Below are 26,082 nucleotides of genomic sequence, written 5' to 3' on the forward strand. Positions count from 1 at the left end.
TTTTCGACCCTTATGGTGCTAAACGTTCTCATAAAAAAAAAAACAGGAACATTGCATAAAAGTGTATCATGAGCTTGTGCCGTTGCCTTTTTGTAATGGCTTTTCTGCTCTGCTGCTTTTTATTTTTTTTTAATCCACATGTGCTGCGACCTCCCATCGTCCACGGCTGCTGCACAGAACAAGAAGATCGAGGAGGCTCGTCCACTGTACGAGAAGATAGTGACACAGTTCCCCAATGCCGGCCGCTACTGGAAGATTTACATTGAACATGAGGTTTTGTATCTGCCACATTTCTCACTTCTACTATCACTTGTTTTTTTTTTCCCTTCCCTCCATCCTCTGAGTTTGGCTCGCTCATTCCACTTCACGTTGAGTCTGCTTTTTCAACACAGCCTCTTAATTTCTTTTTTTTTCTTTTTGAAAAGCCTTGTTTCTTGGTGCTTGCCATATTGTGCCACTGACTTTGAGATGCGTGGGTCGGTTTTCCTTGTGTGGAGGGCTGACGTGGCGCAGTCTTTCTGCTACAAATGGTTGCATGCAACTTTTTACGCGAGCCAAATTTGAAGACTTTGTTGTTTGGCAGAGTTCCTTGCCTATGTCATTTGCACAAATGCATCAATTTTCTATCTCATTGGCTGTGGATCAGTGGCTACGGTGTTACGCTAAAGGGTGCGAGGTTGTGTGTTCCACTCCTGTAGAGGAGGACTGGATTTTGATTGAGGCGATGTGCGAGAACACTCATAAACTGCAATTTTGGTGCACTTAACTAAGTCCAGGTCATCAGAAATAATTAGAAGTCTACCTCTACGATGTACTTCTTAACTGTTGCATTAGGTAGGACATATAAAGGTTGTAAATCTATATTGGTGTAAAAATTAGGAGTGCTGCAAATTGTCACTTCATCAATGGCTTTGAGGTCAGGTTCTTGAAGCAGTTCAAGAGTGTGTGATAGGGATGATTAATCGTGGGAGACCACGTGTAACTTGGGAAGCTAGCTTCTGCAAAATAGTCACAAGGGGCGTAGATTTCAAGGCCAAGTCTTGCTACTCATGCATTTATGAACTCTGTTGACATTGGCATTGACTGCCTTCAAAACGCTGCTGATTATTGCTGGCTTTGTCCAGTGTTTTAAAGACGAACGTTGCATGCAACAGCAGAAAGGTTGCTAGCCATCCATTTCACATACGTGTGTGTGTGTCAGCAAAAGCTGCCATTCTGTGTTGTTCTTTTGATAAAACTGAGAGCGTACGGAGAAATTCGGAGTGCCAGTTGATAATTTAGAACCATTCTCTACCCAGTCTTCGTTGAAGACAAATAAATTTCTTTTTTTCTCTTCTTGGCTTGGGGCTGATGGGGTTGGGACTCGTGTAAACGTCGCTTAAAAAGGGTGGTCTCCCGTTCACTTCCTTGCTGTGGTCTCAGTTACTGAGTGGCGTCTCTGACTTGTCTCCCGCACGATGGTCACACACACACACCCGCATACATTCACCCACAACTATACTGGTCAGTGCGGTCACAGTAGCTGGCACACGTGCCATGCATGCTTTATTGAGCTGCGAAAGTGTCCCAAAAAGAGGCTCTACACGTGGGGTGCCTGTTTCACAGCGTTTTAGTTTGCTTGCATTTCTGAAATGCAAGCTGTAAAGTGTGAAATAACATTTAACATTCCTGCCATGTTAGTGGGAACTTGGCAGTCATGTTTGTTATTTCACAGCTTCACTTATGACATATGATGAGTTCATATGCTTTGTCAGATACAAATCAAGAACACAGCTGTGAATGTCCCTCAAAGGAATGCATTGACTGGTTCTTATGACGTCGTGGCTAATCCACTAGCATGAGAATGCGAGTGACTTGCAAGTGCCTCGGGGAACTGGGATTAACCTTGACGTCACGAGAGTCTGGCGACACCAGTGGCTGGAGGGTCTGCTTTAAGGGGCACTAGTGGCCATATGCGTGGCTACTAGGATACGAAAGTTTAAAGTGGAGTGAGAGCCTTGAACTAGTCTTTTTTTTTTTTTTTAGGTTCTGTGGAACTTCAGCACATTATGTGGTACTGATATGATAGCTTTCTCAGCTTCTGGGTGCGATTTACATTTCCTGGTTTTTTTTAGCATGTTGTTACTGGTTGCTCCAAACTCGCGTCGAGGTTTTTTTTTTTTTCACAGAGACAAAGTGGTTTTTGCCATTCAGTGAAAGCATTTAGTAGTTGAAATGCAGGGAACTTGCAAGTAAGTTGGGTGCCTTGGACTGTTGCTTCCTCTTAGCTAAAGCGCACTTTTTTTTTATTGAATTAAGTAGTTGCGTTATGGAATAGCCACTCTACCTTGGCATGCACTGTAAAACTGCCTGCCCTGTGGGCAGGTTCTCACAGCTTGGCATCCACGTGTGTCAGGAGCCTCTTTTGAGTATCCCATTTATGGAAAAACTGTTACACTTGACACAGTTATTGCATGAGTTGTAGTTGCCTGATGAACTGGAACATTATACACTGCACTGGGTGAATGAAGAATTTGTGTGCTTGTGTGTGGGTGTGCTAATGTGAGTGGAAGCTTTAAATATGGTCCATACTTTACCTTTGGTACAGTAGGTTCGGGATGCGCATTCATTGATGTAATGCTGGTGGTGTGATCTGATCTTCTTCCCTATCTACTACACTCTGTGTGCAGCATCTTGCTCCCAACCACCGTTTTCCATTCTTATAGTTTATTTGGCAGCAGTTGAAGTGGCTTTTGGATAATGAAAGCGGCCAGCATAGTCTGCAGTAATGGGGTAGCGCCCTGTATATTCCATCAAGTTCCCTTGCCTAGTATTGCTTTGGGCTTTTACTTGCCTGTTCTGGGGTGCAAAAGATTGTTTTCATGATCGTGTAGAAGTGGTTTGAATTCTGTTGGCACGATGTACCGCCTGGGTTAGTTTCAGTATTAGTATGGTCTGCGACAGCTTAGCTGGAGCGCTTGCTCTTTTGTGTGTCAAAATAGTTTTCATGGGCACCAAACCTATGCCCTTTCCAACTTGGTCTATGGTTTGTTTTAATGTCATAATCCAGTGATGCCAATTATGCCAACTAAAGACAGTTCCAGTGATGAGTTCATTCCCATGCAGTTGGTCTTAGATGTGGGCCCCATGCTTTGGCCTTTCCTGCACTTCCTGAAACCAGTGTCAGCCCTGCGTGGGTAGGGTCGTTAACCCGTGCATGCGACTTGCATGCTCCATCTATTGCTTCCTATTGGCATGCATAGAGAGATGCCTGTGGTGCGCATAGCTCTTATGCCTTTATAGCCCAATTTTAACTTGTAGCGGATGTCTGTATCCGTAGTCCCTGCCTTTGTCACTTCCTTCTGTATCAGCACTTTCGCTGAGCTGTGGCTGACTGCGATAGGAGTCTGTTCAGCACTTGTTTCTGAGGTGACAAGATGCGAGCTTGAATTTTATTTGGCTCTGCATCTTTTCAGCTGTAGGCAGAAGCATCGCTTAGAAAATCATAGCTATGTGTCAGTTTGCGTGGTACACGCAAAGTTCCATTAGTTGACACCAATAAGCATTTCGTGCCCAGCTCTATTGTAGTGATGGCCTAGTGGTTTGAGCGTCCGCCTTGCAAGCAGGTGTTGCTAGGTTTGATCCGCACTGCTACCAAGTACTCGCTGGGGGTACAGTTGGTGTAGGCTTTTCCCTGGCCTGGTACTCTGCTTCTTTCGGGTGAGATTGCTTGGGAAATGGATCTTTGACTTCCATCTTGAGTATGCGAAACGCACCATGTGCATATTGCTCTTTGGCCTCGGATGCCGTTGTGCCATAAAAATTCACCATCATAATCATCATTTCATGCCTGGTGCAGCACAGTTTTAGTTGCTCATACAAATGCTGCATTCACCTTTGCTATCGCCTGTTGGTGTTCCCTTCAATTCCATGTAAAAGGCGCGAAACACTCGGCCATGAAAAATGGCCTGAACTTTTGACGACATGCAGGGATACAAGGATCACTTACCGAGGTTGGTGCGCAGCCGATCTCTCTCCTGAACTGCTGGTTAGGAGACCATTGGTCTTTTTGTCTCCATTTTGGTAATTTTATGCAGAAAATGTGATTTCTGGCAGGACCCAGGCGGCTTTGCTGGGTGAATTGTGGAATGTGGTACATCACACTCTTGTGTTTGAAAAATTTGGACTGGCTGCCATGCAGGGGCTGAACTGAAGCATGTGAAGTTTCAGTCTTGTGTGTTGTATTGAACTTAAAACTCGTTAAGGAGTGTGACACACTTCCAGGTGTGTCTCCTTTGCTGCACACCTTGCATGCATGCTTTCCTCAACAGCGTGGACAAATGAATACCATAAGAGAAATTCACCATATTTATACTCCATTTCATACATCAGGTGGAACGCTGTCAAAGCGAGCGCTCTTGCTTGCGCTGCCTACATCCGCAATCAGAATCTAGTGCGTTTCTTTTGGTCAGTGGAAAAGAGAATCTGAGTGGACGCTTAAGCTCTGCTATAAGGGTATGACGCGATTGCGTAGTGGTTTAGGCTTTCCATTCTGATCAGTTTGACACCTTTGAACGCATTTGTCACTTTTTAATTGTTTCAATTAATTGACCAATTACACACTAAATTTTCTTAATTATCATAATTAAGCACGGCTTTTCTAGGCATTTTGACATCTTTTAACCCTCATTTTTCATTTAATTAATCAGTTAATTACCAATCTCATTAACTAGCCATTGCCTATATCAACCAATCAGTCATCAATCACTAGAACCACAAATTACCATAGTACAATTTTTTAACGCAGCCCCTGATTATTTCCCATTCGTGGTGCCGACTACTACTACCCCGACGGCTTTTCGACCGAACGAGCTGTATATGCTATTGCTTAATAAATGCCTTTCCTGCATTACACAATGCATTTGTCATGAGCGTGATTAAATGCGCTCTTATTGCTGACGATACGCTGCCACTTTCTCATGCCTTAGACCACTCAGCCACAGAAGAAGCGTGGAATAACGCGCCTTCCTTTATTTTTCATGCAGCCTACTTTCGTATCTTTCACAGCGTTGCACCTGATGTATGAAACAGAGTATAGGTATGCTGATTTGAAGATTTTTTTTCTTTAGATTCTTATTCTAGTTGATTGCCCCCTCTTCGAAAAAAAAAATGTTTTGGTATTTGCTGCATGGTCCAGTGTGTAAAATTAGCAACATGGAGTGCAGATACTGTTCACATGGTGTGACAAACTTGGTGTGTGAGTGAATGAGTGTGTGCTTGAGGTGCCACAGGCCATGCAGCAGTTTTGTGCCGCATTTTTCCTTCCTGCAAAAGGATGTTTGGCTGAAGCATCCAATATGTGGCTGAAATGCTGAAGCCAAGAAGTCGCTTCGCTGGTGATCATGTTGATGACCCCCCATGAATGGCACCAAGCTATTAAGTGCTAACTCAGTAGACACTTCCTAGGCGTACCGAAGTCTATTTACGCATGAGCAAGGCACTAGCATCGCGCAGTGCCAGATGTCAATGTCAGATATCACAAGCACCCTTGGAAGTGGGGTGTGGTCTACAACAACAGTGACTCTTCACTGCTTGTAAGCTCTTTCAGGTTCCTCCAACTTTTCTTGAAAGTTGGCTCTGGCTCTTTTCTTCATGGCTGAAATCCTTTCAGCTCCCTAACTTCTTTTCTTCACGGCTTGACAGTCTTTAAAGGGTCACTGAAACGCCTTCCGAGGAGAGCTCACTTAATCACTGCACTGTGTTGCCATGAAAACCAGAGCCAAATAATACTCTTCTACACGCAGTAGACGACTCACAATCACGCGTCAAAGTTGGCTAGCCCTTCCCGGCGACTTTTTCATGCTCGCACCCTCCTCCGTTCCCTGCATCTGCGTAGACAAGGTGAGAGGTGGCCATTGGTTAGATTCTTTCAGATGTCAGGCAACTACCGTGGCCGCTGCCAATAAGCCGCTTAGCTCCGGCAGGTCGGGAAGCTCCGCTCCCAGAGGGGGGCTCGGCGAAGGAGCGCCTACCTTTCAGCGTGCAAAAAGCGACGAGAGGATAGGGAAAGGCGCGAAGGCGTTTAAATTGAAATTTTGACTACAGATAACTCGGCTTCTACAAAGCGCATTTAAAAAAATCCTTGCAGGACACTATTCGTGAAGCGGCTTGCTTCAATATCCCAGGCATGCCACAACTTATTTAGAGCTCCATTTACAGCCCCTTTAAGTTGGTTTGAGAGGGGAGCGAGCCAGCAACAGGAGCATGGGGATGCGTGCCTCTCTTCAATGTCTGTTGCGGCGTTGCATCATGTTTGCATAACCATATTGAGTCTTGTCAAGTATTGAGAAATTGACTGGGGTGCTTCGCTCTTAGCTCTTGTCACTCGCAATCTAGTTGGTCCAATGCAGTTCACAGTAGCGTTCCTGTTGCCGGTCTGACCTTCGGTATCATGGGACCAAGTTAGTTACTAGTACTTTGGCAACTCTGTAATTGGGTGTGGTGGCTTGCTACGTTCTGACAGTGCCACCTTTATGCTAGCCTAGAGGGTTTAGTGCTGACCAAGCCCACACTTTCCACATTTGGATGCTGGGGCCAAGGTATGAGGTTGAATCCTGGCCATAGCAGCCGCATTTTGATGTAGGCGGAATACAGAATGTGCCCACGGGGCTGTGCAATGTTGGTGCACATTGCAGAATTTTCAAACGGTCGGAAATTAATCCAGAGCCCTCCACTGTGGTGTCTTTAATGACCCATGTATTGTTGCGCTCAGTATGAGCTGCAATGCACAGGATGTTATAGCGGTACACACATACTGGCGGAAAACTATGCGCTGTGCGCTGCCATCAGCAGTAGTGCACTTGCCATGAAACATGCCGTGGCAGCAGGTTGATCTGCTGCCTAACGGATGGGTCGAGGAGCAATTTTCGGCAGCTTGCTGTGTGCTGCAGAGCGGGGAGACCAATGAACGGCGCCGGACTTAAGTCGCGTGGGGAACGTCAGTGCAGCCACCTCTTGGCTTCTACTAAAGTTGCATTCCAGCAGTGGCGGCAGAGCCACGCATGCTCTTCCAGAAGCAGGGACCTCGACCGGTTTGGCATGAACAGAGGTTTGCGCGGCGGCGCTTTCCCGTGTACTCGTTGCCAATGGTATGGCCATCCCTTTTGTGGCGCGTGCTGTGTTGCCAGCGGCGTGCCGCGCTTTTTTCCGCTAGTGTGTACGTGCCTTAAGGGCTAAGTTCCCGAAACTGTGTAAGTCCAGTGGTGCTCGAAAGTTATGCACTTAGCAGTCTGTAAGTGCACTTAGCGGCAGAGTACTCTGGATGCTTGGGCACGTTTTGTGATCTGTAGAAGGGCATTTTGATGTACTTGAAAGCAGCAACTTCATTCGGTTCACTCCGGGCGCATTGCAGTTCATGTTAACTCTCTTCTGGGCATTTCAAATGTAGTGGAGTTGTAACGAGAGCACCACGGCCATCCCAGGAACAAATCTGCTCTTTCAGAGCAGTGGTCATTAATTTGAAGTTTTTAGGATGGGCAGAAAGATGGCTGTTGGGCTCTATTGAAGACGGTGTTTAGGAGGCTTGTTTTCTGCTCTCTGTGTTAGTGCACTCGACTCTGGCACCAAACAGAACATAGTGAACCGTGCTTCTAAAAAAAGCATGACTAGAAATGATTACTTTGGATTACATTCCTTATGCAGTCGAACCTCGTTGTAACGAAGTGTTTATAATGAAATGGTGGATGTAATGAAGGAGTGACGATTCCCCTTGGAAGCTCGGTCAACACGGGCTATAACGAATAATGCTTCAACTTCGTTACAATGAGGTTAACTGTATTGACATTCGGGAGGAAACAAATCAGCATGAAGGAGGCCTGCGGGTGGAAGATCTGAAAGTGAAGGGCCCTTTGGAGCTGAAGAACCCGCTTCGTAAAAGCCTTGGGTTTCTTAAATGGTTGCAAAGCTGCATGGCTTGTAAAAAGTATGGTTGAAGCTTAGAGTGTGTGTGCGTGTGTGTGAGTGAGTGAGTGGGCTGGAAGAAAATACAGACATATGCAGATACACTGACAGCACATGACCAAGTAACATACCACATCTGAACATGGCAAGCACGAATCGCATGACACTACATAAAACACATGTTGTCCTGTCTCTTTTCTTTCCTTGAGTTAAAAAAAAAAGAAAACTGAAAAAAGAAAAGAAAAAAAAGATGAAATAAAAGTTTCTTTGGAGACTTATTGTGCATAGGCACTCTGCACGACTGCTTGCAACGGGGCTTCGTTTGTTCTTAAAGAGAGATTCCACGAGCTGCACCGAAAGGGCGTGATCGTCTTTGTTGTAGCTCAATAAATGAGTTGTTCTTTTTTGCCTAAATGGGTTCCTTGCTTAAGCGTTTGTTTAAATTCTTTGTGTCTGTGTTTCTTCTGGGATGTGTGCACTGGGCGGGAATTTCCTAGCCTACACTGGAAAGGTGGTGGTCGTGGTCACAGACTGTCTTCACTTGGATGCAAGGTGCTGAGTCATCACTGGAAGTTTCATGTTTGTAATGAAACGCTTTATTTTAGGAACCCCTGGTTATGGAATTCTGATTAGAGGTGGTTGCTGGGCTTTCACTGTATAAATCTCCAGTCCTACTGGCAACATATGCTGCATGTACTACTCCAGTATCTGAAAACTATTCTCCTAAGGTAGTTCATGATGGGCAGCCTTTCTGGTTGCTTAGTGATGTTACCTGACCAGGTAAGTCTTGGGGAAACTAAAGAACATGTAACAAATCGCATATTGTTACATAAATTTGCTTTGAAGGGCATTTCTTGTGCAGCAAAGCCCTTAATCTGAGCTGCTCTTAACTTGGGATTTCTACAAGTAGGTAATTGTTATTTGAGGCTAGTAAGCATCCTTGTTAATGCAGCCTGAATATTAATTATTACAACCTCAAAGGCCCCATTAAAGGGGTATTACAAGAGGGAGTGAAATACAGGGCACATGGTTGATTCGATGGATTTTTTTAATGATGGGTCGGAGTGAAGTACGACGGTGTGGGGCAAGTCATTCAAGCCTTTTGCAGTGCGGACAAAAAATGATGACAGGTGAGCACTAGTCCGGGCAGGGGGAGGGTAAACGGCCTTCTGGTGGTTCATGCGGCTGGAGATGCGGTGGGCAGGGCTGATAATAGACTTGGTCATGGGGTGATAGTAGTAAAATTTATGAAAAAGGCATAGTCTTGCAATAGTACGGCGGTCTGCCAAGTTTGTAAGATGAGCATTACGTTTTAGTTCAGTGACACATAATAGGAATAGGCCGAGTGGATGAATCTTGCTGCGCGGTTTTGTGTTGCTTTCAGTAAGTTAAAACTGTTACTTTGATAGGGGTCCCAAACCGTGCATGCGTATATTGCTGCATAGGTGGTTGGTTGCACATGAAAAAAATGCCCGACTACTATGTAAAAGAAGCGAATTGCAACTAAGATATTTATTTGCATAATGAGAGTACTTTCCTCTAAAAAAATTTTGAATATTTTGGGGGGGGGGGGCATTACTTGTAATTCCAGTAGTCTCGTTAATATGAACATTCGTTGCCAAGCAAAATTGTCCATAAAAACAAGTCATCCTGAATAATGATTGAAAAATTAAAGTATAGTTAAGGTCCGTTTCTGCCCATGGCAGGGGCCAGTAAGGTGAAATTGGACAACTTGGGGAGCTCTAAGCCCATTGACCTGGTCGCCACTGTGCTTGAAATTACGTGCAGCTTCACTCGTCTAGTGATCCGATTGGCTTGATGTCGTCTCGTGGCTTGATTACATAACTGTTTGCATCCCACTACCCCAGAACTCTGCTGTCAGCTGCTGAATTAAGCTCTGTACTTAACACTAGCTGCAGAGCTTTTTTCATAGATATTTACGCAATATGGCAAAAGGTAACGGGCATCTACTGTGTAACTTTGCACTTTATAGCAAGAAACCGAAAAGGAAAAGAGCCATCATCAGCTATTTGCTCTTTTTCACTGCATTCCTCTGCTCTCGTGCGTTTGAAATACGGAAAATTAAACATTGGCTTGTGGCAGTAAAGATTTTGCTCCTATCGCCACCAATATTAACGTGACAAAAATACATAGGATACTTCTTTGTATTCTTGATTCTTCTTTGTAAAAATCAGTTAAGTGGCTTTTTCTGGCTTGTTGTTTTGTAGCAAAAGCAGCATTTCCAAGAATGATTGGGTTTAAAGAGCGTTTTATTTTGCCCCCTCCATTTGGTTCAAAGGTGTGTCAGTTTGATTCGACTGAAAAATACTTTGTAGTAAGGGAGTAATTACCTATTGGCGTCCACCCCAGTGCATCCATATGGCTACAAAGGAAAGCTATGCAGCTTTCTCAGAAACTTCGCAGTTAAAGAAAATTTCATCCTGGTTTGGGGTTCGAACCTGGGGCCACCGCTACACTGGAGCAGTCGCTCTACCAACTGAGCTAATCGGGACAGCAAGGTTATGGTAGGGCGAGAGCGAGTTCATCAGTAACTCGAAGTGGGAGCAGTGTTGGTCAAAATAGAGCAGACAAATCTTCTCTACCTTGGGGGGATTCCCTTAAAGGGGCTGCAAAACACTGCTTTAACGGATGCCGGTTACACTTCAGATGGATTCTTTATGTCACACAGATGCTCAATCAAAAAGAATTGCAAAAATCGATGCATAGGAACAGGAGATATTCAATGAAGAAATTTCAAAATAAAAGCAAACGAAATGCTGCCCTCAGCTCGATTTTCGCGCAGCTTCCCGTTTCCATTTCACTCTCCCAATGACGACACTTAGTGTGACCAATCAAAACAGCCTATCTGAGCACGTGGTGGAAGTTTGCACTCCATGGTTGCCTGTTCTCTATAACTCGTTCTTGCCAAGGCTGGCAGCGCCGTTTGCACGGTTACAACAACCATGCCCAGCTGACCCAGCGATGCTTCATCGTCACGCCGATGGCGCAGAAGGGAACAGTGATAAGTGAAGTTCCCTGACATGGATCCGAACGCGATCCGAACTGGATCTGAACTCGAGCGCGAGATACTGCGACGGGGTGACGGAAGATATCAGACACATTTAGCAGAGCTCGTACCGCTACTGCTTGCCGCCTACCATTTCCTGTCGCTCCTAGCGCGCTGGTTGGTCATGGCGAGCAAGGAACGCGCGCTGTTGATGGGAACGTGGCGCCATCTGGCACCGCCGCCCGGTGATCCTTCACAAGCTGACGATGTGCACTGCTAAATGTGAAGCGAACGGCTTTTTTCTTTGCATCCTTCCTCAGGACCGAAACGAACGTTGTCCAATGGCTCGATCGGATCGATTCCGCAAAGCCGCTCTCAGATACATACAGAGTAGCCATGAGTGTTTAATGCTAGGTCGTAGGATGTGTACTGAGAGACGCAAAGTCCTTCGATGCAAAATGTAGCCAGTGCCTCTGGTGGCGTGTTTTTGTTTTACTTGATTTACAGTGCTTTTATCTAGGACAAACAAGTTGGTTTTGTGGATGTAATATAAAACACAAAAACTTTATAAAACGTATCTCTAGTTATTAACCCAATTTGAAGTATATTTTCTGTTTGTCCAATCGGAAAGCTCCCACTAAGTGATTTCATATCCACTGCTAAAAACCACCAATGTATGGTGACACCGTCAGTGCCACGAATTTGTTTTTGTGAGGTAATTAAATGTTAAAAACCGCGGTATACTCTGTACGACCGATGCTGATAGCAGCACTATAACTCATTCTATGCAACCAACAGGCAAAACGACGCACTGAAAATGTGTTTCGGGACCCCTTTAAGCATTTGACCAAAAAAACTTTGTGACTGCAGACTGGAAGTGTATGTTGACGAAGCCTAACCTTGGTGATCTGCACATACATACATACAAAAAAACATGACATCACTGTTTGCAGTAACTATTTCAGTTTTGACTTTTCCCAGCTCACAAATACTGAGTTTTCAGTTAAAGTAACATAATTATTAAGCATGACTATATATCATTACAGGCCAGCTTCAATGGTCCTTTAAGGGTCAATGGGTAATTAACCATTCATGACCTGATTGGCCTGAACAACTAGGAGACCTGCAGGGACCTGTGTCATTGAAAACCTAATAAAATTTAATGGGAGTACATCCCTGGTTAATTCACAAAGTTTTTTACACGGATTGCACGTTACTGTCTCACAAAAACGTGTTCGTATTCGCATGGTCCATTAAATCTTGACCACAAAATCGTCAGGCCAAGTGTCTGGACTGGTGTTGCGTTGTGTTGGAAGAAGAAATGATCAGCTATGCTGCTGCCATTGAAAATGCGGTTTCAGTCTTGTTTTACGAGACCCCCAATGCTTGCTCGATTTTTTAACTTGGAAAATGTGCGGCTGCGTGTTAATTTTCCATTTCTGCATTTTCATATAGGGTATGTATCAGTGACAAATATGCTTTTAATCAGTGTAAGACTGCATAACGCATATTGTAAGATTTGTGATAGGCTGGGATGAGTAGACGTCAAGAATGCAGTTTCCTATACTCGTATCTCGGCACCATGAGAGGTGGCTCGATCACACTCACGGTCACTCGCACTCGCATCCACTCCTCACACTCGTACTCATGTCCACTCACACTCGCACTCATGTCCACTCGCATTCACAACCACTCAATCACACTCGCATTCATGAGCACTCAAACTCAGCCACTCACTCACATTTGCACTCTTGACCACTCGCACTCACACTTGCACTCACAACCACTCACTCGCACTTGCGCTCACAAGCACTAACTCTCACTCATGACCACTCATGCTCATAACCGCTCACTCACAATAACTCACTGTTTACTAGTTTGCTGACAAGGGAGGGTATGAGACGTTTATGGCTGCAGCTGACTGCGCTGGTGGCTTCCATGGCACAGCCATGGTCTCACTAAAGGGGTGACGGGGCTCTGACGGACTTTTTAGCCAATTTTGACAGTTTCAATGCTCTAAGGAAGTGGTAACTTATCACCCATCTTCCATGTCCCGAACGAATGTTACGCACGTATGCTCCCGCGCTTGCTGCTGAAACGATGAATGCCTGTCTAGCTTCAGCCAGGATGCTTAGACGCATTTTTAAATGGGCGATGTCTTAGTAACAATAATGGCTTTGCCTGAGAGGGGTCGTGGAGGGTGTCTAAGTACCAATATTGGGTTTGCCTTGACAGTGACGTGTCCGTGAGTCTGCATGAACACATTGGAGGCATTTGGCAATTATGGATACTGGATGGATGAATGGGAAATGGAGTTTTTTAAAAGATCCAATGAGGTCGTCACCAAAAGGGAAATGGCTGGAATGGGCACCAAGTACAGATTTGCTTTGCAGAAAAAGGTTCCAAAGGGGAGTAGCCATTATCAATCACTTTACAAATGCCTCCTGGGCTTACTTTGGGGCGTAGTTAAGAACAGGACCGGGCTGGCTTCGTCTGGCCAAAGCAGGTATGCGTGACAGGTATGTGGACATGCTTGCGTGCAGTACGTTGCCTGTGCTGCACATAATCTTTGCCTGAAGGAGGGTTCAGAAACATAATCTTTGCCTGAAGGAGGGTTCAGAGACCACCACGGTGTTTTCACCTGAGGCCGATGCGTGAGGAGACCACATGCGCATCTAAGTGGGAATAGGGGGTGCTAACACTGCACCTAATTATTGTCCTGTAGTCCGCCACATCGTTGGTTGATGAAACGCCGTTCGTGGAAGAATGCGAAGAATGCGTATGCAGCTAATTTGTAAGCCATTTTACAGTGCATGCCCTTCTGAAATGGTAGGACATTACTGGGAAAAAGCCTTATACAAAAGTTCTTAGAGGAAGTCGTAGTGTTCGGTTCAAATGATTCCGCATGCTGTCCAGATAACAGTGCGGGTAGAATTAATGTAATTGGAGTGTGCAATCAGAAGTTATTCCACTAACAGTATTGTAAGCATAAAGATAGAAAATATCCTTTTACAAGTCCAGTTCACTCGCCCAGTGCCGAAGATTGGGCCCCACAAATCAGAAACACGCCTTGCTCACATGCAGCAGAAGCTTGCATGCAGTTGTTGACTTGCCAGGGCAGCCCTCAGCATCTTAAATTGCCGGTGGCCTACAAGATCCACATACATATGATGTTGACGGGAGCCTTTTCATGACACTAAAAAAACTTTTTTGGACTCTGGGGAGATCATGGGGAACTTAAACCTCAACTCTTTCCTGTTCTACGAACGAGCACACTCCAGTGTCCAAACATGCCGACACCCTTCGACCTGTTTATAAAAAGCTCCTTGCACCCCCCCCCCCCCCCCATACACCGCCCTCCGCCTTCAGTCTCCAGTTCTCTTTTCGTTACTGTTTTGGCTATGATGTCTGTAGGACGGTTTTTTTCTTCGCTGCCTTCTCGGTATCGCTGGTTTGAATAGAAGCATTCGCTTGATTCTTTTTGCTTGTACTGCTTTTCTTTTGTAGTTTTTCTCAAGCGAAAACGTGGTAATACTCAGAAACATTATATTTTAGACCCCTTTCTCATATATGTAGTGTAGAAGAATTAAGTCTGAACTGTACATCCAACCAATCAAAAAGGATGCAGCCAATTTGGTGGCCACCTCATATCGACTGCCGAAAATCGCCAACACATTTCGTCGCCATCGGCACGAAATGATATTTCTAGAGCAAGTGAAAACATTAAATATTACCACTTTGGCTGTCTCCTTGGAGTCTAGGCATCACCATGTCTGATGCTGTAAATACAAGAAGATAAAACCCACATGCTCAGTGATTTGCGACGTGGGAAACAGAGACCTCTGGTGTTACCAAAAAGCGCGCTTGGTTTTCAGGTTTCCGGGCTGAGCTGAGCTTGTGCAGGTCAAAAGCTGGGCCAAGTGGGTTGGGTTCTTCTCGTGGATCCGGTCAAATCAAAAATTTACGGCCAGAGCAAAGCTCTACAATGCTTACAACCGGGCTCAGAAAAAACGTGTCTATGTGTCCATTGCAGTACTCGAGATCCCACATTACGCTAGTTATAGCAGCAAGCGTCGGAGCTCTGACAATCCGTAACAGTTCATTGCTTCCGCGAAGGGCCTGCGCACATGCCAACGGTGAACTTGTAAGGCGAACAGCTACTAAAGATTGCCTTTTCCGCGCCAGCGGAATCCTCTGCTTCGGTCATTCAAAGACACCGGCATGACGTGTTATGCTGCCTCGAGCACCCTCGGCAGTGAATATTTGCTCCCCTCAGCTGTCGCCAACATTAAAGTAGCTAAGCGGATACCGTCATCGCGAAACACTCAATAAAATTCGTTGTCGCGTCCACAGCAACTCACATTCGCTCATATCCACTCAGACTCGCTCATCATGCATGTCCACTCGGCACTCACATCCGCTCACTCGCACTCACACTCGCAGATGTGAGTGAGTGAGGTGATATGAGTGCACTTATGAGTGAGTGTGCCGACCTATGCCTATACTGTTCGAATGAAAACTGAAAATTTTTTACTGGAATCTTGGTTTATCTTAAAAGTCCTTTCAGAGCATACAACAATTATATTGCTGGGATTTAACGACTTACTACCTCAGTTTTTATTTTTGTCAGTAAAATTAGTGACCCTTATTACTGATGGAAGGACCCAAACCAACCTTAGTTTTCAAAGAAACTCCATAGTTCCCACATTTCTTTTTACCTAAATGCTGCATACCTTATATTATATGCCATGCAGTTGCTATGCTCAATAATGGAGTGGTAAAATATTAAAACAAAAAAGCTTTTTTTGAGAGAGTTGGCTAGAGCAGGATTGTGAAAAGCATTAATTACTACAGCATTTGTGGCACCTCAGCATAAATGGCATTTGTTGAAATATTCTCTCACTGGAACAGCTTGAAATTGTTGCAGTTTCTTTAAACCAGCTACCATCACTCGTATAAGTAGAAACGTTAATCATGAGAGCAATTAATGGTGGCAAACAGCGCATTCTGTTGCCCCCGGTCAAAGGGGCATATGGTCCATTGCCTAGGCGGCCATCAAGAGCTGGTAGCGGTGCCAATGGGACCTTGATGTTGGTTGCTTGTATCAGTGCTTCCATTTCAGAGGTTATTTGTGCAGCTTGCTTTCTTTCATCTGGTATCCCTTTCCAGCTTCATCTTGGAATAGGTGGACCTGGAAGATGTAACATCTTGCTGTCCCCAGCCTTTCTTGCGAAATTTTTTGTAGTTTTTTCTTAGATTTTCTTTTGTCTTTGCCATGCCGTGACTGAACAGATTCCGTCTGTGCTTTAGGCGAATCCACTTTCTTTTGGATTCCTTCGAGCGCCTTTTTTTTCTCATCATATGGGCTAGTGTGTGGCCTTTAGTAATAGCTACTTCAGGAACAACTTCCCAATTCCTTTATATGTCATCTCTCTTCACCTTCCTTGCTTTCTTGCATCTCCTATCTACTGGAAACCATTGTGTTTGTGCCCAGTCGGTATACTAGCACTGTTGTTATCGCGATCTCATAGCATGGTTATAGGATCCCACCTCTGGATTCGCCATTAAATGTGCTGGAGTGTTCTTATCTTTGCCATAATTAATGAAGCACTTCAGTGCACCTAATCCTCTGACCGCAAAAAAATGCCAAACTCATCTGACTCCATAGAATTCATTTTTTGCCACTGAAGTTCCGAAACACAAGAGTGGCAAAATTACTAGTAGCTGCATGCTGCATCATGATGCACAAGCAAATGCCTCTCTCAAAATGCATCCTGAAGAATTGTCACATCAGGGAGAATATAATGGAACGACAAAAAGATGAATACCTAATAATTTTCTTATAACGGCTGGACGAAGGAAACCTTTTCGTTGCTGATTAAATTTCTACATGAAACGCGCGACACTTCTTTCACATACGAGGTTAAAAGTGCATTTGCCGAGATGCCGCCTATTACATGGCAACACATTCAAATGGTCCTTGTGTCTGTTTAAAGGGTAGTCTTTATGAAGAGGGCTAACCAGTGTAGCCACAAAATTTCTAGACCTTTTTTTCGTTGTTTTACCTAATGAGTTGGTTTGGCCCGATTTTGTTATAAGCTGGCAGGAATGTGTGCCTTGCAAGCAGGGATATAGAGGCAACCTGTGCTGAATTTTTGCTGTATCAACCGCAGTTTTATAACAGGCAGCCTAACGAGAGGGTTAATTAGTTTATAGCGCTCCCTGAGTGCTTTTCTACACCACCTACCTGCACTTGTAGGCAAAAGAGCTTCTGCACTCTGAAGCCACTCGTCGGCATGCGTCGGCTAACCGGGCTATATCGAGATAAGCTTGGAAATGAATGTTATCAGCGAAATGCATGCCTGTAATGGTCCGAAATGAGGTTTTGCATTTGTAATGGCCCAAGCGGCTGATGCCAGCAGTTTTTGGGTGCCCAGTGAAACAATTTCAACGACATTTGGGCTCTGCAGGTTGCCTGTACATAGCTTCGACATAATAAGTAAATGTAGGTTTCATTTCTAGCTACTTCTGCAAGTGGACGTGACCTCTTGTTTTGACATGCCTTATTAAGTGTAATTAATATATAACTGTGACACATTTAAGGGTTTCGTTGCACAAAATTGCGATCAATTTGCGCAGCTGCCCAGCAAGATGCAGATGTAGCAGAGCCTGTTTTTCTTCAGTCTAAGTTTGCAACAACTGACTTCCACCTGCCCAACATGTTTTCAGTGTCCTTTGGGCTGAATATGTGTGATGATAGCTCCATGCAAGTTCCAATGCTTGATTTCAGCTCTGCTGACTGAAAGTACTTGGGTTGCGCAGTCAATGCGTTTTGAATGCTCAGAGCCAGAAGCCCACTTGGAATGTCTATGGGCTACATGGAGTGACTGCAAGGGGGCTCTGCAGTTGCATCCCACTTGTTGCGTCTTGCAGAATAACACTGCTTTATGTTCAGATGAAAAGGGATGAGTATTTTCAATTCGTTATTTAGTAAAGGCTTTTTCCCTGGCAGGTTAAAATGCTGTGGTACAACTTGTCATAACAGCTGGTGCAAAGCATTCATAGCCCTGCCGTTCGGAACGGTCCCTATCTCTCTGCTCGATGGTGTGACTAGTGGTCGTTGCTGTGGTCGGCGCACCACTGAGTTTCATTGTTAGTGTTCGGTCAGAAGGCTTGATACTAATCAGTATGGCTTCTAGCCTTGGATGACATCTTCAGTGTCTTGCAGAAGTTCTTAACTTCAAGAAATATTACTTTTTGGGTCTTCAGGGCTGCTGATTACTTAGTGTAAGGAATTTTTGCCGAGCATTCTTCACCTGCTACCCAAAGTTACTTGTCAAGGAAGCCAAAAAAGTTAAGTATGGCGGGAAGAAAGTGGTGACTAGCATCTTGATTTCCTAGCCCCTCTAGGAAATCAAGATGGCAGGACCACGTTGTGCAGAGTTATCGATGTAGGTTCACCGGAGGGCGATCCGAATCACGGTCGCATGTGGCGGAATCGGGGTCTCCCAAATTCTGTCCATGACAGTTGTAGAACATTTGGCACTCTCACCTTTGTGACTCGAAACACTAATACGCTTATATGGGAGTAAAAAGGGAGTAAGCTGTCCTTTAGTGCACTCCCTTTAACAATTGGGAGTGCCTTAAAGGACAGCTTACTCCCTTTTTTACTCCTTTGTGTTTAGGTCTGTAGTGTGGCGCTTCACTGACAGTCAGAAAGAGGGCAAGCCTCGGGCAGGTGCAACACACCTCTGGGTTCACTGCAGCTACTGTGAACAGATGGAACACTTGCAGGCTGGGCTGAAGCACGTGGCAAACTTAGCATTTCTGCTGAGGTCCAAGTTATCAGCAGTGTGTATATGGGCTGCTTCCAAGGTATTCATTGTCTGGATTGCTCAAGAGTAACTTTCTCAAAGGAGAGTTTATTGCTATTGGCCCCAGTATATACGTTTCCTTTGAAGTCGATGCGATCTGACGTGTGGTTGATAATAAGCTTGTGCTGTTTAGCATGTTGTGCTTGGTTGCTTAGGTCACTCCATGTCTGTTTTGGCCTGGCTTGTCATTGTCTCCATCATGGCCATTTACATGGTTAGTCTATGATGTGCTGGACATTTTTTAGCGGAAGCTACATTGGCTACAAACTCGCAGTTTCGCCGTGCTCGCACCGCACCACGTGACCAACCACGTGACAACTACTAGTCGGACAACCAGACTAACCTGGACTTGCAATCAAGATTAACCAAGGCTAACCAAGCTATCTATGCCTTAGCTTTCGCTACGCATATCCTGGCATAGCCGAGCTAAGCCACTGCCAATTTTTTTTTTTTCCCCTCTTTTTTTTTCACTGAACTCTGCAATTGTGGGGTACTGTGTTGGAGCCATTACACTGCGTTTGCCTGCCGTCTGTGTTGTACAGCTGAGAGTTTGACAGGAACCCTCTCGGTGGGAGAGAAACATATCCTAATATCAAAAAGCACTTGCAAGAAGGGAAAGAGAAACCAAAAATCTGCTGCAGATTTTGTCATACATCAAGGAGTGAAAAGTGCTAGCAGCAGCGGTGCAGTACGCCTAACAACAGTGACCATCCTAAAACTCTCACGTGCCAGCATACCTAGAGCTTTTCATATCTTGGTCTTTTTTTTTTTTTGATTTTCGGGGTAAATGTTGGCTGGTATTTTTTAAATTCAAGTTTGGGTTAGAAATTGGTATTTATGGGTCTCTTTCTTTTTTTTTTTTTTTCTAAAGTACAAATAAGGAGATGTTCTGGTGTGGGATATATTATGCCGTCTATTTCACAAGTAACTGATCCATAAATGGCAGGTTATACCGAGAAACTGCTCGCCTAGTCGGGTATTTGTTTTTTTCATCACAGTTGTTTCATCGCATCCATTTCCATGTGCAGCACTTCTGTGTCTGTTTTACACCTGCCTTCCTTTGCACACAGGAGAAAACTTGAAACATGAAAGTGGCTGTTTGAAACTCTCGGCTGCCTTTGCACAGGGCTTTGTTAGGATGGGTAGCTTCGATTTATTGATGAAGTTGAAACATCCTGTCTGTCTTTCTTGCCTCTAGTTTCTAAAACGTCTTTGCAAGTTTACCCACAAATTAAGCCAATCTTTAAAAGTCTAAAATCATCAGCGGTCGACTGAAAACAGAATTGTCCTAGAACAAGTTCAAGACATCAGCTAGTTTCCCGTGTGGTGCATTCAGGTTTTTGCACGGTTTGTTGACTCCACTCCCCTGATGGTGCATTCTCGGGTAGAGATTGGGCTTAGACATTTCATAACTCTGCTGAAAGTGAAAAAATGTGTTTAAATTGGGTATTATTACCTGAAAGTGAAGGGCCGTACTTGTATACAACTATTGCTGCACCATGCTCCCAACGCCATGAGAGTGGCCACTTGTGGCACTTCTTCAAAAGCTCCAATTTCCTAGGCTTCGTGAAAGCCATTTTCATAGGGGGTGTCTGGTTATGGCCTAACTGCCCCAGAGGAAGTCCAGTGTGCAGCAGTCCCAGTGAAAAGTAAATGTAAAGCACTGGCATTTCAGCACTACTGTGGACCACCTGTTCATATTGGAGGTGGAAAGTGATGTTGGCTGGTTATGTACAGATGTGCCCTGTTCAGTCTCATTAGTATGCAAGCTGCCAGCATCGTTTTCTGGTGCCATTTTGCATAAGGCACCAACAGTAGTTCGAAGTGTCGGTTTTGTTTTATTTCCAGTTTTTAGCAGGCCATTATGTCAAGCAATTTCTGTTGGATTTGGGTGTTCCTGTGGAACTCATTGTAATGAGGGCTGCATTGCGTGTTGTTTCTCTTAATCGGCTTATCTGTAGTCTTCGTTTTTTTTTAGTACTTTCTACGGACACAGAACATGTTACGTGTTCCAGCTGACAAAGCTTGCGCAGGCATGTGTGGTGCTTGTCTAAGGCTTCAACGAAAAATTGGGATGGAGCAACATGTAAAGGGCATCGGGCTTGTCCACAGCTCCTGAGCAGTTTGCTTTTGATAAAATTATCTGGTCAAAGTCAGTTCTTTTCCAGAGAGAATGGTAACGTGCACGTGCAACCACATAGAGTTACAAGCTGAGCATATTTGAAGGTTTGGGACAGGCCTTGCTACCTTTGTATGGCAGTAGCATAAGAGTTCTCTAGGTGTGCTTGCTGCTAGATAGAATCTGAGTGTAATTATGCTTAGCCTCAGCCTCTTCCTGTTGCAGTCTTGGTGCGGGTTGATGAGCAATGTATACAACACTTGTCTCCACCAAGCCCTTGGTTTTTCTAATGCCTGTTAAACAAAATATCTGCAGAATTCTTACTGCAGTGTGCTACATGTCTGGGAATCTGTGCCATCTTGCAGCCTATAGTTACTATCACATGTAGTTGCTAGTGGCATCGAAGCCAGTGTAAGTCTTCCCTACTTGAGGGACTTGTATGACAAAACTGCAACTTCCTTGAAGTCTAAGGCATGCCGTCTGGATTTGTCACTGGAGTGATTGCTATAAGACTGTGGTTGAGCGTCTGGTGGCTGTGTGGATACAGCTACTGGTAGGTAGCCGAATGGGAGCATCAGTACTAGCATAGACTTTTGGCCTGTTCATTCTATTGGCTGAAAGTTATGCACGTGGTACCGTAACTACTGTTTCATATCGAAGTGCACCACCTAGGCATAGTTTTGAATGTGTTTAACATCACCGCTCCTCTGGCAAATGGTTTGAGAAGTGTTGCTTCCTGTCATTTATTTTCACCTGGGGTTTCTCAAAATATCACTACCTTGAACCTTTTCATTTTAGGTCATCATTGGTTTAAGGCTGCTATATTTAGCAGTGTAAGGCAGAGGAGCTCTTATTTTGTATCCATTTTCAGCCTCATTACACTGAATAGGCTGAAAATTTTCTTTTGGGCATTTTCTGAAGGGCATCATCTCACCACACGCAGTGCTTAGTAAAGATCTTGCCTTGACCACTGCCACCACCTTCATCTGATGTTGGCTCGCACATTCTCGGGAGGGGGGTACAGGTGCAACATTCAAGGGGGAGTGTGTGTGCATGCTTTTGGAGTGTGAATTGCATGCATTCCATAGTGCAAAGTGATGGAAACTCCAAGGGTGCAAGTGCCATACTGGGTTTGACCTGCCTAAGTTTGCACAGGTAGGCTGCAGGCCTCTAGGCAGGTGGACAGGTGGGTTCTAAGTACTAAACTCTACTCGCCGCAGAGTTTCGAGAGGCAGCCGCTGTGGAAGCTTGCTTTACAAAAGCTCCAATCAGTAAGCAGTTACTGCGCTCAACCTCAGCTGTGCTTGGCATTGATTTCGCCTTGTTAGAAGGCTCTGGTATTGTTAGAAAAAGATTTAGCGGCGTAGGAATTTTTTTTGTCAAGCAACTGTCAAGTATATAATGCATCTCTAAAAGCAAAATGCAAAGTTACTTGAAAGGCCATGGCCTAAGTTTGAACGAAAAAAAAGTACAGAGGTCTGGACACCGGAACATATAGCTTTATGCATAATTGTGTCTGAGAAGAAAAACAAAATTTTTGGATTTAATATTTTTAAACCTAATAAAAATGAAGCACCTTTAATTATTTGCTAGTTTTGTCATCGTTATCTCTAGAGCATACATCTGTGCTGGTCAGGAAACGATTTTCATTCGGGGTGTTATAGAAGTTTTGTCTGGCATTCAGTTGGCTGACATTCCAAACCAGCTGAGTACCACAAGGACAGTTAGCTGAGCTGCCAATTCTTTTGCCATTATTTTCTGCACTGCACTCAAGTTCTTTCAGAGCTTTCATTCATATCTTGGTTGCACACTGACATCTCATGTTATTTATTTCTGTAGCAAAGCAGTGTAATGTAATGTCCCGTGTAGCGCTAAAATTTAAGGATGCGAGGAATAAGGAAGTTGCGCTGACTGTAACCACTCTGCTAACTTTTGTTGTAATATTTTCGAAGTGAGAGATCTACAGAAAAAATTACAGAATGCACTGAAGACTGCTTATGTGCTTCGCATACATTGTCTTATCATGGGCTCTGCTGTGAGGTTCATTAGAGATTCCTTCCTTTCTGATGTCACACTCATTAGCATACATTTGTAAGGAAACACATGCACTAGGTTCACCTTTATTCACTCATGGGTTGTGTGCTCGCCTTGCAATCTGAAGGTCCTTAGTTTAACTTCCCGCATCTTTGCAAGACATTTTATTTTTCCTTGCTGTAGACGTCATGCTGGAGTACGGTGACATCACTGAGGAATTTCATGCCATGGACTGCGACAAACGCTGGCTTTTGCATTAATAATTAACTGCACCAGCACCATTAGGGGCCAAGAAGGCAATGCAAGCACAATAGCACCATGACGCTTTTCTTTTTAACTGTGAAATTGATGCCAAGTTCAGCTGTTTGATTGAGCCTTTCCATTTCCTTAGATTCAATACATCCTCAAAAGTAGAGGCTTTTTTTTTTCATTTTTGCAGCACACCACGAAATGTTTTTGAATGTTTTGCCATATCAAGTGGCTGTTGGCCAAGTATTTTTGACCTTTGTAACATGGAAATCCTACGAATCAAAATCGAAAGGAATACAAAACCCCTTTCTGTTTGCTAACAACGAACTTGCAGATGGCCGTTGTTAATGCATAGCGAGAGGGAAAGCCTTAAAACGTACAGATGAAGATATTCATCTTGATGAGTGGTTCCTCCTAGAAGACTTTTGAGCTCCCTCACAAATGTAACTGGCTGTGCCACTGGTGCTGATGGTTCTCACACTTGTAGGCATGGTTTGATGGTTTCCAGCCTTGCCATTGCAAATGGCACACTAGTAGTTAACAGGGTCTGTCACTTCACATACTTGGCACCAGAGTCCTTTTAAACAATGCGCGTAGGGTACTGATTCACGGATTCCTTGATGGGACTGGTTTTTATTTCGCTCTAGATTAGGAGGAGGGGGGGGAATGAGCCTGGAAAATAAATACATATTGCTTGATTCTTGTCATGGCATTTGAACCCATGGAGTGTCTCTTCAGCTCGTGAAGGGCCACACGACCTCTCTTTTTTTTTTTACAAACTGGCTCTCCTCTTTCTGTTTTGTTTGCATCTCCGTGTGTAACTCCCACTGCCTTGTGCTCCTTCCTCCCCACACGAAATCTCCAGATGAAGTCGAGGAATTTCGAGAGAGTTGAAAAGGTAGGTGAATGGTTTTATCACCTATATGCTGCATGCGGGCAGTGAGCATCAGTTAAGAGTCTCCTTTGCTACTGAGTGGAAAAATGGCACAAGCATATTTGAGCTATTTGTGCATCTTGCCAGTGAAAACATGCACAATGCCTCAACTAGTTTGGATTGGGCATCCGAAGCTGCAGGTTGAATCGACCGGTCATGAGTGCAAACATCCATACTTCACCTCACAAGTGGTTCGCAGTGGAAGGGAAACTACAAGCAAGAAGTGATGGATTCCAGGCATTTCTGGTTGGCTCGAAAAATGCGCATGACCTTGTGGAAGCCGTTGCCTCGTGCTCGCAGCTTGCGCTTCTCTGTGAACCACTTGTGTGGTGAAGTATAGATGCATAGTGACCCCCTGTGGCATGTCCAAAGAAAGGAATGCGGTTAAAACAACTACTGGACATGTTTAATTTTCTTGCATAATCTATGCACAGCTCTTGTAAAAAAATTGGGGTAATTTTGTAGGTGCATTTGTTTTGCGCGGTGAGATTTCCACTGTGGTCAATTAAAGGTTGACCAAATTTTAGTGACTAATGTAGGGGATGCATTCATTATGTGACTGCATTTGTTAGGCAAGTAAACAGGTTATTGCGGATATTGGTCTAGTGTTGAGTAAAGAGTTCAGATGGGCCTGTATAGCCGGACTGCGAAAAAGCAGTGCATCTGCTGCATAAGTGCCAATGAACAACATGTTACATTTTGCTCTGTATGCCCTGTAGCTTTCATAACGCTGCGTGAAGCTGGTGAGGTGGCAGTATGGTGGACGCCTTGGTCTTGGGCAACTTGCCTGAGGTGCGCTTATTGCACCACTCGTACATAAGCTGGCCTGTAGGGAACTGAAGCAGCTTGCCAAATACTTCATTGGGCACCAAATATTTTTGTGATTTCCTCACCCCTTTAATGTGAGCAACTTTTAGTTGTTCCTCGTGGCCCATCTTTGATTGGCTGGACCTTGAGCTCTCAGAATTGAGCTCTAATGCTTCCATGCAGGCTTAGAAGTAGCGCAACCAGCAATTCTCATTATGCTGAAAGAAAGATAACAGTGAGGTTCATTACATAATGAGCAAGCTGAACATATGATACTGGGGCATACAGCTGAAGGTTATGTTGACCATAACGACCATTTGTGTTTAGGGAGTCTTTTGAATGTGAGAAATTTTAGCTCACAAGTTGCTGAAAAATTCCTCAACAAAGCGGAGGTTACTGTAATTAGGGTTTACTGTTTTTTGATGTCCAGCCATGGTTCTCAGTAAGTGTAACTCTATATTTAGCTGACTTGTTGCGCCGGAAATGTTGTGTAGCAGTTTAGTTCGAACAGACAAGCTAAAGCAACAGTTATTACTACTGCCACCAAAGCTCCATGCTTGCATAAAACTGAAAAAGTTCTCGGAAAGCTTCTTCTTCTTTATGCCTGCCTCATCATGAAAGACTGAAAATAGTGCCACACATGCTTTCAGTAATAAGCTTTTCTGATTGACTTCAGGCAGTCTGGTGCTTTTATCTGGGAAAAATCTTCAAGCAGTGAACCTGATACAGTAGACTGCAACACAAATATGGTTTCTTTGCATCTTGCTGGCTGCAGCACAGGCAATAGCAGCTCCAAGAATGGAGTCGAACAAATTAATTTTTCAGCACTACGTTGGTACACTGCCATGTGTGCTGGCCCATTTTTTTTTGTGACAGTTTGTTTTTGCACCATTTATTGACAAGAGGCTTGCAGGTATGCCATTTTCAAGCATTATTTGGTACTTTAGCTGTCATAGCATGTCATTAAATAAACTTTGTTTTCTTTAGAACTGCACAAAAAAAAGGTCACGAAAGTAAAAAGAAGAGTAGGAAAATCGGCCAGTAGCATAGACACACAGTGAATCAACATAATTCAGACTTCAAAATTTGTTTCCTTAATTTGAGGATCTTTGGTGGCAGT

At 44.3% G+C, this 26,082-nt stretch overlaps 1 protein-coding gene across 3 annotated transcripts in view; it reads left to right on the forward strand.

Moving 5' to 3' along the window:
- Positions 1-26,082, forward strand: part of su(f) (cleavage stimulation factor subunit su(f)) — a 57,326-nt gene that overhangs the window by 3,904 nt on the left and 27,340 nt on the right. For 2 of the 3 annotated variants that reach the window (XM_077636881.1, XM_077636880.1), the window contains exons 3-4: positions 178-273; positions 24,087-24,119. In XM_077636881.1, the coding sequence (XP_077493007.1) occupies positions 178-273; positions 24,087-24,119 (129 nt within the window). The remainder of the gene's footprint in view (positions 1-177; positions 274-24,086; positions 24,120-26,082) is intronic. The other variant, XM_077636882.1, reaches the window with a different exon arrangement.

The sequence above is a fragment of the Amblyomma americanum genome, chromosome 9 (genome assembly GCF_052857255.1).
Source record: "Amblyomma americanum isolate KBUSLIRL-KWMA chromosome 9, ASM5285725v1, whole genome shotgun sequence".
Classification (NCBI taxonomy): Eukaryota; Metazoa; Arthropoda; class Arachnida; order Ixodida; family Ixodidae; genus Amblyomma; species Amblyomma americanum.